The following is a 16,715-nucleotide window of genomic DNA, read 5'->3' as shown; positions in this document are numbered from 1 at the left end:
TCCTCTATGACATGCTTCCTTACTTGGTTAAAAGCAATAATATTTTTCCTGTGATTGCAGCAAGAGTTGTACAGAATTAAAACAAAATAGAAATTGTTGGAAACTGCCAGCAGGTCTGGCAGCATATGTGGAGTGAAATCAGAGTTAATGTTTTGAGTCCAGTATTCCTTCTTCAGAATTCTGGTCAGACCTCCTGAGATTTTCTAGCAATTGCTATTTTTGTTTTCAGATTTCCGGCACCAGCAGTTCTTTTAGTTTTTAGCCCAGAATTGAGTTGTGCAGTAATACAATCTATTTGAAGTTTATCTTTCTGTTAACAACAATTGAGCACTGTGTTGATTGTTTCATAGATTTATTTTGCATCATAGTCCTAAGACCTATTTCCCGACCAATGTGCTGCACAATGCCCTTAATCTTTGTTTACATTTCTGATTTGCTGCACATCTTTCTCTTGCTACAGGTTAAAAAAAAACTGTTTTCCTTTGTTATTTTACTTTAGTGGTTGGCATTGGCAAAGGGACCAAAATGCTTGGTGGAATGTTGTCCTGCTCCAAGGTAAATGTAACTGTTAATGTGAATACGATTTGTCTCTGATTTCACTAAATTCATGGCTTCAGTATTTAATTCACTGTAAAATGTTCTGAGAAATGTAAAATTTGAGAAGCTCATTTAACCTGTTTCAATGAAAGTATAAACTATATATATGTTAATATTGCTGACATTTTGCAAATTGTTTTGCTAATATTCATCACTCGGTTAAACTGTGGTTAATAAATAGGTGAGAAGAATGCATATTGGTACTGTTAGACTCCTAATCCAGAGACTCCAATAATGATCTGGAGATATGGCAAATGGTAGAACTTGTATTGTCATAAAACACCATCTGGTTCATTTATTGTGTTTGGAGAAAGAAAACTGTTGTCCTTACCTGGTCAGATGAGTGACTCCAACATGATTAAATCATAACGGCCTTTGAAATGGCTGAACAAACCACTCAGTTATATCAGTCACCAAAAGATTCTCGAAAAAGGAATGAAGTTGACAAATCTGATGTTGACTAAGGTGCCAGAAAATGGGGAGGTAATGGCCTCGTGGTATTAATGTTAGATTAATAATCCAGACATTTAGCTGATGTCCTGGGGGCTCTAGTTTGAATTCCACCGCAGTAGATGGTGGAATTTCAATTCCACAAAAAAAAGTTCTGGAATTAAGAATCGACTGTTGACCATGAAACTATTGTCAGAAAACCAATCTGACTCACTAATGTTCTTCAGGGAAGGACATCTGCCATCTTCACCTGGTCTAACCTGTGTGTGACTCCAGACCACAGCAGTGTGCCTGACTCTACAGCTGCCCTCTTAAAATAGCCTAGTTAGCCATATCAATTGCTACAAAATCTCAACAAAGAAACGAAAACACACAGGCTAAGATAACATCGTGTGAAGCTGGATGAACACAGCAGGCCAAGCAGCATCAGAGGAGCAAGAAAGTTTGATGTTTTGGGTCAAGACCCTTCTCCAGAAAAACACATAGGCTACCTGGCATCGACCGGAGGTACTGGAAAAGGCAACAACAAAAACAGTGCTGCTAATCCTGCCAAGTCTTTTTCTTGTTATTCATTCACAGGTTGAGGGGCATTGCTGGCTAGGCAGCATTTATTGTCCATCTCTAATTGCCTATAGGGTCGTTCAGAGTCAACCACATTGCTGTAGATCTGGAGTCACATGTAGGCCAGACCAGGTGAGGATAGAGGTTTCCTTCCCTAAAGGACATTAGTGAACCAGATGGATTTTTCTGACAATCAACAATGGATTCATGGTCATCATTAGATGCTTAATTCCAGATATTTGTTGAATTCCAATTCTACCATTTGCCACGGTGGGATAGTGGAGTGGGTCCTTAGAATGTTGTCGGTCTCTGGATTATCAGTCCAGCGATAATACCATTAGGTCATCGACTACCATTCGTAACATCTGAGGGCTAGTGCCAAATCTGGGAGAGCACTCTCAAAGACTAGTCAAGTAACAGCCTGACATTGTTTGTAAATATGATTCAGTGCATATGATTATGTCTTAAATGCCATTGACTCTATCCTTGGATATATCTTGTCTCACTAGCAGGATAGATCCAACAGAGGTTGCAGCACTGTAGTATAGAGTTAGGAAGGAGTTGCTCTGGGAGATCTCAACATTGACTTCAGATCTCGTGGCTTCAGGTTAAACCATGGGCAAGGAAAAATCTTGCTGATTTACCATGTGCCATCTTCTGTTGGCAGCTGAATCAGTACTGCTCCTTGTTGAACAAAATCTGAAGGAAGTACCAAGGTGGCAAGAGCACAAAAAATACTCTGCATGGGAGATTTCAATGTTTGTTGCCAAGAGTGGGTCAGCAGTAGCACTACTGATTGAGTTGGTCAAGTCCTAAAGGACATAGCTGTGAGACTGGGTCTGCAGGTGAGGAAACCAACAAGAGGAGAAAGCATATTTGCTCTCCTCCTTACCAATCTGCTGGCTGCAGATGCATCTATCCATGACATAGTTGGTAGGAGTGACCACTGCACAGTTCTTGGGGCGACGAAGTCCAGCCTTCACACTGAGAATACCTTCTGGTGTGCTGTGTGGCACTATGGCTGTGGTTAAATGGGACAGAGTTCAAACAGATGTAGCAACTGAAGACTAGGCATCCATGAGGTGTTGTGGGCTAACAGCAGCAGAATTGTACTCCAACACAACCTGCAATCTTACAGCCTGGCATATCCCAATCAACCACTACCATCAAGCCAGGGGATCAACCTTGGTTAAATGGAGAGTGCAGTATGGCATGCAGTATCAGGCATACCTAAAAATGAAGTGTCAACCTGGTGAAGCAATCAAATGGGATTACTTGCGTGCCAGATAGCATATGCAGCAATTGATAGAGCTTAGCAATCCCACAACCAATGGATCAGATCTAAGCTCTTCATCCAACTGTGAATGATGTGGACAGATAAATGATTCACTGGAGGAGGATCCGCACATATCCCTATTTTCAAAATGAAAAGTCCAGCATGTCAGTACAAGAAAAGATACTGAAGCATTTGCCACAATCTTCAACGACACGTGCCGAGTGGATGATCCATATTGGTCTCCCCTGGTGGCTCCCAGCATCACCGATGGCAGTCTTCAGCAAGTTCAATTCACTCCATTTCAAGAACTAGTTGGAGTCACCTGGATACTGCAGAAATTACTGACAACATTCCAGCTATAGTACTGAAGACTTGTGCTCCAGAACTTGCAACTCCCCTGGCTGACTTTTCCAGTACAGTTACAACACGGGTCTAGACCCGACAATGTGGCAAATTGCCCAGATATAGCCTGTGCACAGAAAACAGGGCAAATCCAACCCAGCCAGTTACCATCACCTCCACTTACTCTGTATCATCAGTAAAGTGATGAAAGGTGTTATCAACAGTGCTGTCAAGCAGCATCTTCTCAGCATTAACGTGCTCACTGATACCCAAATTGGGTTCCAGCAGAGTCAGAGTCAATCAGCTCCTGACCTCACTACAGCCTTGGTTCAAACACACATAAAAGAGCTGAATTCCGGAGGTGAAGTAAGAGTGACAACCCTTGACATCCAGGCTGCATTTGATCAAGTGTGGCATTAAGGAACCCTAGAAAAACTGGATTCAATGGATATTGGGGGCAAACTCTCCATTGTTTGGATTTGGACTTGGCAGATAGAAAGATGGTTATGGTTGTTGGAGTTCAGTCATCTCAGCTCCTGGACATCACTTCAGGAGTTCCTCGATGTAGTGTCCTAGGCCCAACCATTTTCAGTTGCTTCATCAGTGTCCTTGCTTTCATCATAAGCTCAGACGTGGGGATGTTCAATGTTCAGCATAATTCGTGACTCTTCAGATATTGAGGTCTTTGTTCAAGTGCATCGAGATCTGGATAATATCCAGGCTTGGTCTGATAAGTGGAGGATAACCGCAAACAAATGCCAGGCAAAAACCTTTTACAGCAATAGATGATCTAACCACACTCGTTGACTTTGGTATTACCATCACTGAATCTTCCATTATCAAAATCCTGGGAGTTATCATTGACCAGAAACTCAACTGAATTCGCCATGTAAGTACAGTGGCTACAAGAACACGTCAGAGACTCGGAACACTGCAGCAAATAATTCACCACCTGACTCCTCAAAGCCAACATTTACAAGGCACAAGCCAGGAGTTTGATGGAATAGTCCCACTTACCTGGATGGGTACGGCTCCAAAATCACTTGAAGCTTGATCATGCTGGAGAGAGCAGCTCACTTGATTGGACATTACATCTGCAAACATTCACTTTATTTCCCATCACCGATGCTCAGTAGCAGCAGTGTATCCTGTCTGCAAGATGCAGTGCAGAAATTTATCAAGGCTCCTTTTAAACAGCACATTGCAAATCTATGAACATTACCATCGAGAAGAATAATGACAGCAGAGACATGGGAACAATATTTCCCTTCCAAACTATTCACTGTCCTGACATGGAAATATGTCACTGTTAGTTCAATGTTGTTGGGTTAAAATACTGGAACTCCATCTCTATTGACATTGTAGGTCTGTTTCTCGCAGATGAACTGCGATGGTTCAAGAAGGTAGCTTACTGTCTCAAGAGTAACAACGGATGGACAATAAATGCTGACCCAACTGGTAATGTATAAATCCCCTGAATGACTGTCGATAAAGTTCATTGAGCTTCTCTGTTATATTAGCTGTAAAGGTAGGTGAACTTCAATCCCTGGACAATGTCCACCTCACTTTTTCACTAAATTTATGAAACAACATATTGAATCTGCGCAAGGTCCCAGATCTCTTTATCAGTATGTTAAAGCAAAAGCTGAGAGACAAGTATTGCATTCTTGCCTTTTGGCATGTTGTGAATTTATGAGATAGCATGTTGAAAATCGTTCTGATCTAGATCTAAATGATTTGTAAACAAGTTCTAATCTCGGTACCACTTGTTATGCTTATGTTGGGCTGTGGAAAGAAATCATGCTTTTTCACATTTACTGCACACTGATTATAGGAATGCTCAGTTGTGAATCCACTTCATCGTTGCATTCAATTTTGCAGTGTTTTAAATTCAACTTCAGTAAGGCATAAAATGGAATGTTTTCCAAGTTTCATTCATTCAACATTCATTCCCTATTCTGCCAGTGCACATTTGCAGCAGTGTGTGCTGTGTACATCATTCACTGCTGCATGTCATAAAGCCTCCATCAATGCAGCCTTCCTAGTGAATAACCACCTAGAAATGCACAGGCAGGAGATGCTTGGGAAGGTACTATATACCCCCAATAATCTTTCATCCCCTTAGTGCTCAAAAATCTTGTCATCTCTGCCTTAAAAGTAATAAAGATGAATGGAGCATGGTAGAGTCTCTGCCTTAAATAATCTGGGTATTTGCTAAGATTTTGTTGCAACTTTTGGCTTTGACAATGAAATTTACAACTCATTGAGAGAAGATAGCCTCGGTAAATAGCAACTAATAGGCCAGTAGTGTCAGCAGAGAGGGCGAGAAAAATAACTACTATTATGGAATGCACATAGGTCTTGATCTTCATATGGATTTCACAGCAAGCTGGTAGATTTCCTACTTTGAAATTAGCAGTGAAATCTACCATGACTCGAGTCGTGTTTTCATCTGCCAATCAGCAGAATTAACTGAGAAACTTTGAGGAGGGAACAAGAACAAGGTATGAAGGCATCTGCAGAATGTGATGGTAGATCAAAATTTTACATTTGAGAATATCATGAAGTGAGGTGAATTAAAGGAGTTTACAGAGAACTGTAACATATTAATGGGTGCTAATGACACAAATAAACTATTGGGATGTATAGAATAAGAGAATTCTTGCAGTCAGTAAGAAGTCAAACTGAGAGCATGAAAGTTTTATTTATAGACCAGGTTAGTAAATCAGTTGTGCTTATTTAAGCCTTTTAAGTGAACTCTCCTACCTAGAAAGACAGAGACAGCAAATGTATGAAAACATAACTACCTGCAAGCTCCCCTTCAAATCTTTTTCCATCCTGAACTGGAATTATATTATCATGTCCTTTGTACAGGATCAAAATCCTGAAACTTAGCTTCTAAGAGTGGCTTTATGTGTGTACCTTTTCTAGCCCTCTCACCCTTAAGCACGTTCTCATCCTCCCTTGCTCTCATATGCCCCTCCTTCTCGTGCCCCTCCCTCATGACATCTGTTTGGTTCCAAGCCAATGGTGAACCAGGCGAGTGTGAAAATATTGGATGAGGGTGTGGTCAGCTGTGTGAATTGCTCCAGAAAGTAAAGAACATCAAATGACATCTGATATGACTTTGGGAAAAGATGTTTCAATAATGGAGCAGAGACTGAAACATTGGGATGTACATGGAGAAAAACTCTAGAAAGCTACAACACAGTCATTTGGGAGTTCTCTTGTATAAATCACAAAACACTAGATTACAAGTTCAGGTAAACGGAAGGCAAATTGAATACTGGCCTTTGTTTTAAATAATGCATTAAATAGGCTGGACTTGTTAAAACTGTACAAAGTAATAATCACACCAGAGTTGGAACATTGTGAACAGTTATGTGCCCCTGATCTAAGGAAAGGTGTACTGGCATTGGAGGCAATCCAGAGAAGGTTCTCTCGACTGATACCAGGTATAGAAGGACTGGTTGAATAAGTTGGGCCTGTTCTCATTTGTATGTTTCAATAAGGTCACTTCCCATTCTTCCAAACACAAGTATCTTGAGGGACGTGACAACATAGATGCAGAGATGTTCTTTTCCCATGTGGGAGAGTCTAGGATGAGAAGTCATAATCTCAGAGTACGGTGTCATCAATTTAAGACCAGTGAAAGGCAATTTCTCTTAGAGGTTAGTGAATTTATGGAATTCTTTATGCAGAATGTTGTAGATGCTGTGTCTATGCAAAGCTTCAATAAGGGAAAAGGCAAGAAAGTGGAGTTGAGAATTAGCAATCAGCCATGATCCCATTGAATGGTGGAGCAGACTTGAGTGGAATGGCCTTTTGCTCCTACATCTTATGGTCTTACAGACATATGGCATTGGTGGAAGCGGATTTGGAAGATTGAGGACCATGGCAAACAAAGAGAGGTTGGAAATGGGACAGCAGTGCCAAGACAAAGGGATAAAGGGACCTCTTTTTGAGGAGGGGTGTGAAAAAGGACACTACCTGAAGAAAGAAAATAGTTTACAATATTGACTAGCTTATGGGATGGGGAGGAGAGTTGAGTGATCACTTTAGTGGGAGTAGGATTGGTGCTCAAAATGAGCTATTATTGAATGCATCGATAAGCCTACCTGCGAATGTTCAGAGATGTTTGAGGGATGATTTTCAGACATGTCTATCAAGCCTGCAATGATAGCAGAATAAAGAAGTATTGAAAAGTTGGGATGGGTGATCAGATATATAGAACACATAAGCGTAAAATGACACGTATAATAACAGAGGAAAATCAGGGAAAATTTTCCATTTGCTAGATTCATGCTCGTACACAAAAATGCCTGTGGTTGTGGTAGCTAATCATCGCAACCTCAAGACATTTCTCTAAGGATGGGGTCTGAGCGCACCTCAACTTCAGCTGATTCATTTATCAAATATCCTCCCATCAGAAGTGGGGATGTTCATTGATAATGCAATTTTGTTTGTTTTATGTCTTTAATAATGCTGACTATGCACATGCACAACACAACAACATGACCAATATCCCAGGCATGAGCTGATCAGTGGCAACTAACATTTATGCCAGCCAAAGACTGTCTACTGTTGGTACTTATGGAGTCATAGAGTCAATCAGCATGGAAAAAGACCCTTCTGCGCCGATCAGACATCCCGATCTGACCTAGTCCCATTTGCCAGCATTTGACCCATATCCCTCTAAACGCTTCCCACTCATGTATCCATCCAGATGCCTTTTAGATGTTGAAATTATACTCGCCTCCATTTCTTCTGACAGCTTGTTCCAGACAGGTTCCACCCTCTGTGTGAAAAAGATACCCCTCATTCTTTATTTAAAATTTTTCCCCTCCTACCTTAAACATATGCTTTCTTGTTTTGGACTCCCCTATCCTGGGAAAAAGATCTTGACTAGTCACCCTATCCATGCCCCTCATGATTTTGTAAACCTGTATTAGGTCACCCTCTCTGCCTTCTATGCTCCAGGGAAATTACCCCTAGACTATTCAGCCTCTCCCTTTAACTCAAACCCTCTAGTCCAAGTGGCATCCTTGTAAGTCTTTTTTGCAACCTCTCAATTTTAACAAAATCCTTCCTGTAGAAGGGTGTCCAGAATTGAACTCCCTATTCTAAAAGTGGCCTCACGAATGTCCTGTACAACTGCAACATGATGTCCCAACTCATATGCTTAATGTTCTCATCAATGAAGGGAAGTGTGCCAAATGCTGCCTCCACCGCTCTTTGTTTGGCAACACTCCTCAGGGCCCTACCATTAACTGTGTACATCCTGCCCTGGTTTGCCTTGCCAAAATACAACTCCTTACATTTATCTAAATTAAACTGCATCTGTCACTCCTTGGCCTATTTGGTCCCATTGAACTGTGAGATAACCTCCTTCCCTGTCCACTAAACCTGTTTTGTCATCTGCAAACTTATTAACCATGTCTCTTAGATTCATGTCCAAATCATTTATGTCCAAATCGTTTATGTAAGTTACAAAAAGCAGTGGACCCAGCACCGACCCTTGTGGCAGACGGTTGGTCATAGGCATCCTGTCTAAAACAACGATCTATACCACCTTCTGTCTCTTACCTTCCAGCCAACTTTGTATTCAATAGGCTGGCTCCCTCTGGATCCCATGCAGAAGAGTATTTAAATATGGTAAATGCTGGCTTTGTCACTGCAACCCGTTTCCCTTTTTTTTAAAAAAAAAGTCTTAAGCATAGATTCTTGGATTTCTGACACCTGTCATTAGTACTCTCCATTTGACAAATCCTGAATGATTATGCTTGCAAGTTCTGGAGAATGCAGCAGCCAACACGTGCTATGCATTCTTCTTATGGAGAAAAATGGCACATTCTGCAGAACCCAAAAACAGTATCATTGTGGAGAGCTAAACTCACCTGCACAATGCTATTTTGATAGCTATAGTAAGGCAGGAAGTGAAAAGATCTGCGAGTTAATCCAGATTCATTGGCAGAATTTCAGTGGCCTCAAGCAGCCAGCTGGATCCAGTTCTTCATTGATGGCAAAGGCATATGTGCCAGTGGATGATTTGGACTGATAGCTGCAACCTCCAAGCCCTCCACTCAAACGTCATCCTAGGTTGCATGATGAAGTTCTAGCATTAATGACAATACCATCATTGCATGTCCCTCTCCAAGATCCTGTGGGTTAACTGTTGAACGAGGAACTTAACTAGACCAGACACCTAAATAGGCTAGCTAATCATGGTAAGTGGCTCGTTTCCTGACTTCCAATAAAACCTTTCAACATGTACAAATCAGAAGTATAATGAAATGTTGAGTTCTGTCTACTTACCTGGGCGATTACCCGTACCTAACAACATTCTCTAAGCTTAACGCTGTCCAGGAGGAAACAGTTATTTGATTGACAGGGATTTTAACATTCACTCCCTCAACCACAGGCAACAACGCCCTCAAGCCTCGCCTGACATTGACAGACAGACTATGGCAACAGGGTGTACCGAGCATAAAAATCTGCAATTAATTCATCAAGTCCTCTTTGACATCACCTCCCAAATCTGCAAGCTCTGCTGTCCAGGAGGACAAGTGCAACTGATGCTTGGGAGCACCACAAAATGTTTAAAAAGGGTTTGAAGTAATGACAGGGAGGTGCAAAGGTGATTAGCAACTCTGGGTCAGTAAATGGCATCTCTGGTAGGAAAGTGTAAATGAACTTAACTGCTGCACGAATTATGTTGGCATTGCAAAAGCACAGAATGCAACAAAAAGGTAACATGCATAATTTTTAGATGCCTAGGGCTGTTGGCCAGTTTCTGAGTATCTCTTTGATATAGTCATCATAAGTCTTTTGTTGTTCTGTTGTTGACATTAAAATAGCTTCTATTTGTGTTTTGTACAGAGCATAAAATGGCTTGCATGTTGCTTAATTGTCAAGCCATTAGACCAGATAGGCTATTGGCTAAATATTAATGCCAATCCACCATCATGTTATTCCTTGGAGTGCTGTTGGCATGACAACTTATTTGTGACAATTCCTTCTGTCCTGGACCAAAACTAATTTTTTGACATCCATTTGGAAAACAAATCATCTCAATTACGTAAATCAGTCCTTTTAATGGTGCATGAAGTCTGATGTCTCTGATTTAGAGGCTGGCTTTTCAACCAGTTCTGTCGCAGAATTTATTGATTTGACTCTTTATCTTTGAATAAGCACAAATGTAGGTGTTATAACAATAGGTGACAGTAAGAGAGACAATGCAAATGCTCTGAGTAAAAACTAAAATCATAAAATGGGAAGAGAAAATAGTGAGAGTGGAAGTGTTTTTGAGTTAGACTAAAATTGCCAAAATTAATCACAGGAATTTTTGCAAAGGTTTGATTTTCTATTAAGTGTAACATCTGTGGAGCTATGAATAGCCATGTCTTTGTGTCCTACAAGAATAATTTGTTTTCTTGCAAGGAGCCACTTCAGTGGCATTGGAATTAAGCATTGTTTATTTTTTTTTCTCTCAGCTGCCAGTCCTCAACAGCTAGGAAATAGGCTGAGATTTTCAAAAACCCATCTCTCTTTTCTCTTTCTGTCTGCCCTTTTTTTTACACTTTTGTTCAACTCCACCCCCCCCCCCCTCACCCCCATCAAAATCCATTTTGACTACCTAAAAGTGGCGATTTTCATCTCTTTGGCTCTGTGTTTATTCAATTTAAATGTTAACTGAAGTAGACAGAGTGTAATTTAAAGTATCCCCCAAATTGCCTGAGATAAATCACTTCATTTTTCATAGTGAGGCTGCACTGGCCCATTTCCTCCCAAAGAAATGAGTAAATTTCCTTCTGGTGCTGATCCAATAAGATCAGTATCAATAGAAATGATACTGTCACTCAAGTTAACTTATTGTTTTTACATCCGCTTCAGTGTAGCCACAGCCATTGAAGATAACCCATCACTTTGTGTACAGGGGTCCCAGATTTATGAACACACATACGTACGAACGCAATCTCACAGAGGTGTAATTTTCAAGATCCAACATATGAACATTTCTGGTACTTGTGAACAGCTCCTTTAAATTATCCTGTGTTATGTTCCAACTTGCAAAAGGACTCCAGAATGGAATCCTTCGCAACCTGGAGACTGCTTGTGTGTTGATTTTTAGAAACCTTGTATTACAAACATGTGAACCATGTTTGGAACACTGTTGCTATGGACCTTGCCAGTGCAGACACTGAATTATGATTTGATCATGGATGTTGAGGTTGCCACCATGCCACTTATCACCTCACTCCTCCCTACACCGCATCAGTTAAAACTGAGTGTAATTAGGCTTCATGCATGGACTTATAGATTCTGGTGTGGATAATGTGGCTTGTTAATAAATGTAAAAGCGTGCAGTTATTTTACTGAACCGAAATTTGTAATGTGGTGAATGTAGGATTGGATATTTTTGCTTTTAATTTCAGATGGTAGGGCCTTTCTACAGAAAATATTCCTCTGCTAACCTTTCCTTTTGGAAGGTTGTACTTGCTTTGAATCAACAAAGGGAAGCTTGTTTTGTACCATGTTTTTGTGATTTGGTATGAGTGACTCCTGTTCAATGCACTAAGTCATTCAACAAATTTAGCCTTAAAAATACTGCCGCATCTTTGTTATTTCAAATTTCCTTTTGTTCTACTCCCAGCATTACTGATAGTGAAGGATCTGGAGCAGACCTTGTATAGTCCCTGTCCACTGAGCTGATGGATATATATTGCTTCACTGCTTGCAGCACTGGTCTTCCATTCCGCTGCAGCACACAGATTTTAATTTCCCTTCCTTGAAGGGAGTGTCATGACAGAGAGCAGTCCTCTGAGTGTGGAGGAAGCTCAGAATCTCATCTTCAAAACAGCTCCACCTTGAATCATTGAAAGCTTTTGGAACAATGAGAAAGAAATTGTCATTAATATTCCAAGAATTGGGTTGTGGGGCGTGGTTTGGTTGGGGGGGGCGGGGTTGAAGTCAGCAGTGTATCTTTGAATGGAATTATATTCTGTTATTGTACTGAAAGTTTCAGTCAGATTGCAGCATTTAAAAAAGGCATATTGCCAGGAAATGTATACATTTCTAAGGAATTGATCTATGAATGTCTATAGTTTGATGTTTTATTTGATGTGTTCCAGTAAATTCTGCACTTTGAAGGTAAATGTATTTTGTAATTATCTGAACTGTGTAAAAGAAAAGCTGCTGCAAAGCATTGCTGTGAAATCAAAACCTGAGACATAAAGACTCGCATTTATTCTGCAGACTCGCATTTATTCTGCTGTCAGCTACGGTTTCTTGGTTTTGTGCTGCAATAATTAATCCATACTTCATTTAAGATTGAACTTTTGTATGCAGAGGGGGTTAGAGGACAAATGTATCAAACCATTATTAAGCTTTACTATAGGCATTCCTGTACATAAATCAATCTGATAGTTGTCTCAGCATAAACCACTGAACCATGATAAAAGCTTGCATTTGAGGGAGTATATCGTTAAGGAAAGCAATGGTAAAACAACATAAATGATCTTCTCTGCCTCGGTAGGCATGCAGTTAGTACAGATGAGATTTGATGCCTGGTGTGCACTGAGTTAGAAATAATGAAGTCTATTAAATGGAACCATGACAGTGTACCACAGTGACCTCTGTTGTGGGAACAGCCAAGGTAGGGAGAAAACTGGAAAGTCCGTATTGTGGATAGCTTTTGAAATCGATTTTATGGCTCTGAATATATCGCCTCCGGCGCATTTGCTCGAATGTTGATTTCCATGTAACACTTGTTTCACAAAATACTAAGTGGTGGTGTAGCATATTGGAGGAGGAGAGACGTGTGCATTTAGCTCTTTTTATGGTACAAGTTGACCAAAAGAAAATGGAAAGATTCATCTCACACAAGAAATAAATTTCATTACTGTGACCGTGCAAGTGTTCCTTTTCTTTCTATAACTGAAATATAATATTATTTCAGTTTTAATTTTTGAATGATAATTTTTATGTATCTAGATTCCTCCTGTGTTCTTGCATTTCAGCTGTAAATTACAAAGAAATGGTTTACAGACGTTTCATTGGATAGCTTTGGGTCCAGTAAACATCAACTGTTTCACCAGTAATCTTTGTGACAATACAAGGCCAGAAGTGAAGATGTTCTGCCCAGTTCTTTTCCCTGCTTCTTTAGATACTGAAGCAGCCCATATCCATTTGCAGCTGAATCTAGACAACATCTAGGCCTGAGTTGATAGATGGCAGGTAATATTGCTAGCACACAAGTGCTAGGCAATGACCATCTCTAACAAGACACAATCTCCCCATGCTGTCCAATATAATTACTGTTGCTGAATTTGCAATCATTCTGTCTTGGGATCAAAATAACTTTTGTAGAAATACAATAGATTCAACTTGCTGGTTTATTAGTGTGTAAGTCTTTTAAAAAGTCATAAGGGCCTGCAGTACTGTAAAATTGTAACATTGTGATCCAGGTCAAGATGACAATTGTGTATAGCTTCTGTAGGAGTGTTTTTCCTGACCCAGGACAAAGACTCAGGAGGTAGGCAAGTGGAAGATGTTTATTCGAGCAGAAACTGGTTTATGCAGGGAGAGGGCCAAAGGATCTTCCGAACCCGACTTCAGAAGATAGATCAATGACACACCCTCTGCTTTTACAAAGAAATGTGGCAGTTTTATGCATTTTGTGTTGCAGTAATCAAATACAATATAGTCAATGTCCTTCCCCTTAATTCAAACAACAAATCCTTTGGGGCACTTCCATGGACAGCCCCAGGGTTCCCACGATCCTATGGTATTAGCTAGACATTGTAATCGCTAGGTTTGGGATCTTCCTATGCATCCTGCTCATTCTCATTCCAAAGTTATTTAATGGCTAAACACCTCTGGGTCTTTCTCAGACTTGTTTATTTGTAAGGACAGCTGACATTTTATTACCCAATGTATTTTGATGCTGTCTTTTATCACATTCAATTACTCCCTTTATTTTCCCACTGTCCCAATTACATAATGTAAAAATAAAATGTCAGTTAGTTTCAACTAATTGCTTTAAGGTTACACTTTGTTATAGTTACACTTACAATTAACTTTATATATAACTACTTCTGCTGTCAGTATTTTGTGATTTATGGGTTGTGATCAGTCTGTCTTGTTCATTGCATAAGAGAAGGCGTCTCCTAAGGTTAGTTCATCTTTATATATAAGCTTACAATTTTTTTTAAGGTTTGTATTACATCAACTTCTATGATTAGAGCACTTTTAGCTAGAAGCTATTTAATATTGCTGGTAGCTTCAAAGAGGCAACTGTTAACTATAAAATAACTTTAGCTGTTATCGTTGTAGCAGCTAGAGGACCTAATTTAACACCTGATGTTATCCATTTACTGTCACAGTCACCCTTTCATTAATAAATCTGGAATCAATCATTTATCTGTCCTAAGGCATCCTTTTATCAGAACTGTCACTGATGGGAACACATAGCGTTTCTTTATTGACCTTCTAGCAGTTCCGGTCAAAGGTACCATTGTATTTCACTGTGTGTGCAGGCTGATTTGTTTTGCTTAGTTTCTGTCTGCCATCTTGTAAGCGGGAATGGGCCACGTAGTGTGTTCAGGTACAAGCCACCTTTCATAGCCAGGCACAGGTCACCCCTACAGTGTCTGTCTGTATGATGACAAATGATTTTTTAAAAAAAATAACTTTGACAGGATTTTTAAACCTATTTAAATGTTAATTTTTTTTCTATCCTTGCATGGTGTGTATCTTTGCTTGCACAAAGGTGGGCATATTCCTCTTCTTTGATTTTCCATCTTTGAATCAAACCCAGATATTGAATCACAACTCATGATTTGTTGGTGTCTGGATCTTGTGTGCAAGTTGACCACAATGTTTTCTTGCCGAGTAAATGCATGCAACAACTTCAAAGGTAATTTATTTGCTTTAGTACATATCTCGATGTTCTGTGGCGAAGAAAAATATTGTATAAGTACAAGTTTTTTTTTCCTTCTTTTCAAACCTTCTTTCTTGTCAATCTCTGGAAAAGGATTTGCTTGTGTCTGTAATCGTCACAAATTAAGAATTTATTGACACAGAAGCCTTGAACAGTGCACATTTATTCTACCTTGAGAATCTGCCATGTCAATGGCATTGGAAGTGTGAAAGCAAATGCTCAGTGCTGGGACAGGATGAGTATGAACTGTGGAAATATGTTGTGGTATAAAATTGCACAAATTATTAAAATTTGTTTAGGAGCTGGAAAAAAAGACTATAACTTTACTACTTTTAAGACATTGGGAATTAATCCTTTTTGCTTCCTAAAGTTGCAGTTTTTTTCTCCAGATGTATTAAATGTGACTTTTGATTTTTTTTGAACCCTCTAAAGCTATCCATTTTAACTTGGAGACCAGTATACAAACACAAAATGGGTACAATTGCATATTGCTGTTCTAGTGCAATGTTATAATATATTTTGAATACAGCACGTGGCAGTAAGAAGCATGCCAATGTGTGCAGCATCCATAAACCCAACACACACAGCACAGGTCATCATTTAATTCTTAGATACAGTTATATTGATGTCTAAACAGGTTTCCTTTTCCAAAATGACAAGGTCATTACATTAGTTTGGGACTGATGCAGGAAACAGGCAGAATATGATGTTGGATTCAAAGTGTGCTAATACTCGTTTGCTTTTCAGACATGATATTTGTCTGCATGAGTTCAAATCATTGCATGCTGTTTTGGCGTTGCACTTTCAACTGCTTCTTCCTGTTACTGCTCCTCTCAAATTCCAACTAAGCCATCCCCAATGGTCTTGCTTCTTTTTTGTTTCATTGTTTAATAGTCAAGATTTGTCAAGCTATAACTCATTTCTTCTAAACTGGAGTATCTTCCTACTTGACATTACCTAGTTATACCTGCTGATCTCAGCAATGTTTTCAAATCTTTTTCAGTTGGTATTCCTGCTTTATGGGTCTTATTTTGAATCAATAATCCCTGCTTATCTTATCTTATAAAACTCTGGGAATATGTAAAACGCAGCAATTTTCTGTACCTTTTATCTCAGCTTAGAAAATACCACTACTTTAGCAACAGATTGAGTTTGTACAGAAATTTTAGAGATCTTGATTGTACAGCTGTTAGGATAATTAGATTTGAGTTGCATAAAACAAATGTACAAAATAAAATTGAGAAGGACCATTGAACTGGAGAGCAATATTGAAGTAGGTAAACTAATAAACGATTCATTTCCGAGTTCCAGCATTTTGGTTAGGGAAAGAAGAAATAGCAAAGGATAGCAACTTTTGATCAAGCTTGTGCATCCCTTAGAGGGCAGAATTTATCTGTCCGTTAAACCTCTCATTAAATGTCAAATGACTATGAAGGAGAGAATGAAAATACATTTTTAAAATGAGGAATAACGACTCATGTATTGACCTGCAAAGGTTGGATTTTAACCAGTTCGAAATTTGAAAGTTTCATTTTACTCTACATTCAA

At 39.5% G+C, this 16,715-nt stretch overlaps 1 protein-coding gene across 3 annotated transcripts in view; it reads left to right on the top strand.

Moving 5' to 3' along the window:
• trub1 (TruB pseudouridine (psi) synthase family member 1) overlaps window positions 1-16,715 on the top strand; it is an 81,894-nt gene that overhangs the window by 22,235 nt on the left and 42,944 nt on the right. For all 3 annotated transcript variants that reach the window (XM_048551001.2, XM_048551000.2, XM_059653038.1), the window contains exon 3: window positions 500-555. In XM_048551001.2, the coding sequence (XP_048406958.1) occupies window positions 500-555 (56 nt within the window). The remainder of the gene's footprint in view (window positions 1-499; window positions 556-16,715) is intronic.

This window comes from Stegostoma tigrinum, chromosome 20 (genome assembly GCF_030684315.1).
Source record: "Stegostoma tigrinum isolate sSteTig4 chromosome 20, sSteTig4.hap1, whole genome shotgun sequence".
NCBI classification, from domain to species: Eukaryota; Metazoa; Chordata; class Chondrichthyes; order Orectolobiformes; family Stegostomatidae; genus Stegostoma; species Stegostoma tigrinum.
This window is presented reverse-complemented; position numbering and strand designations above follow the sequence as displayed.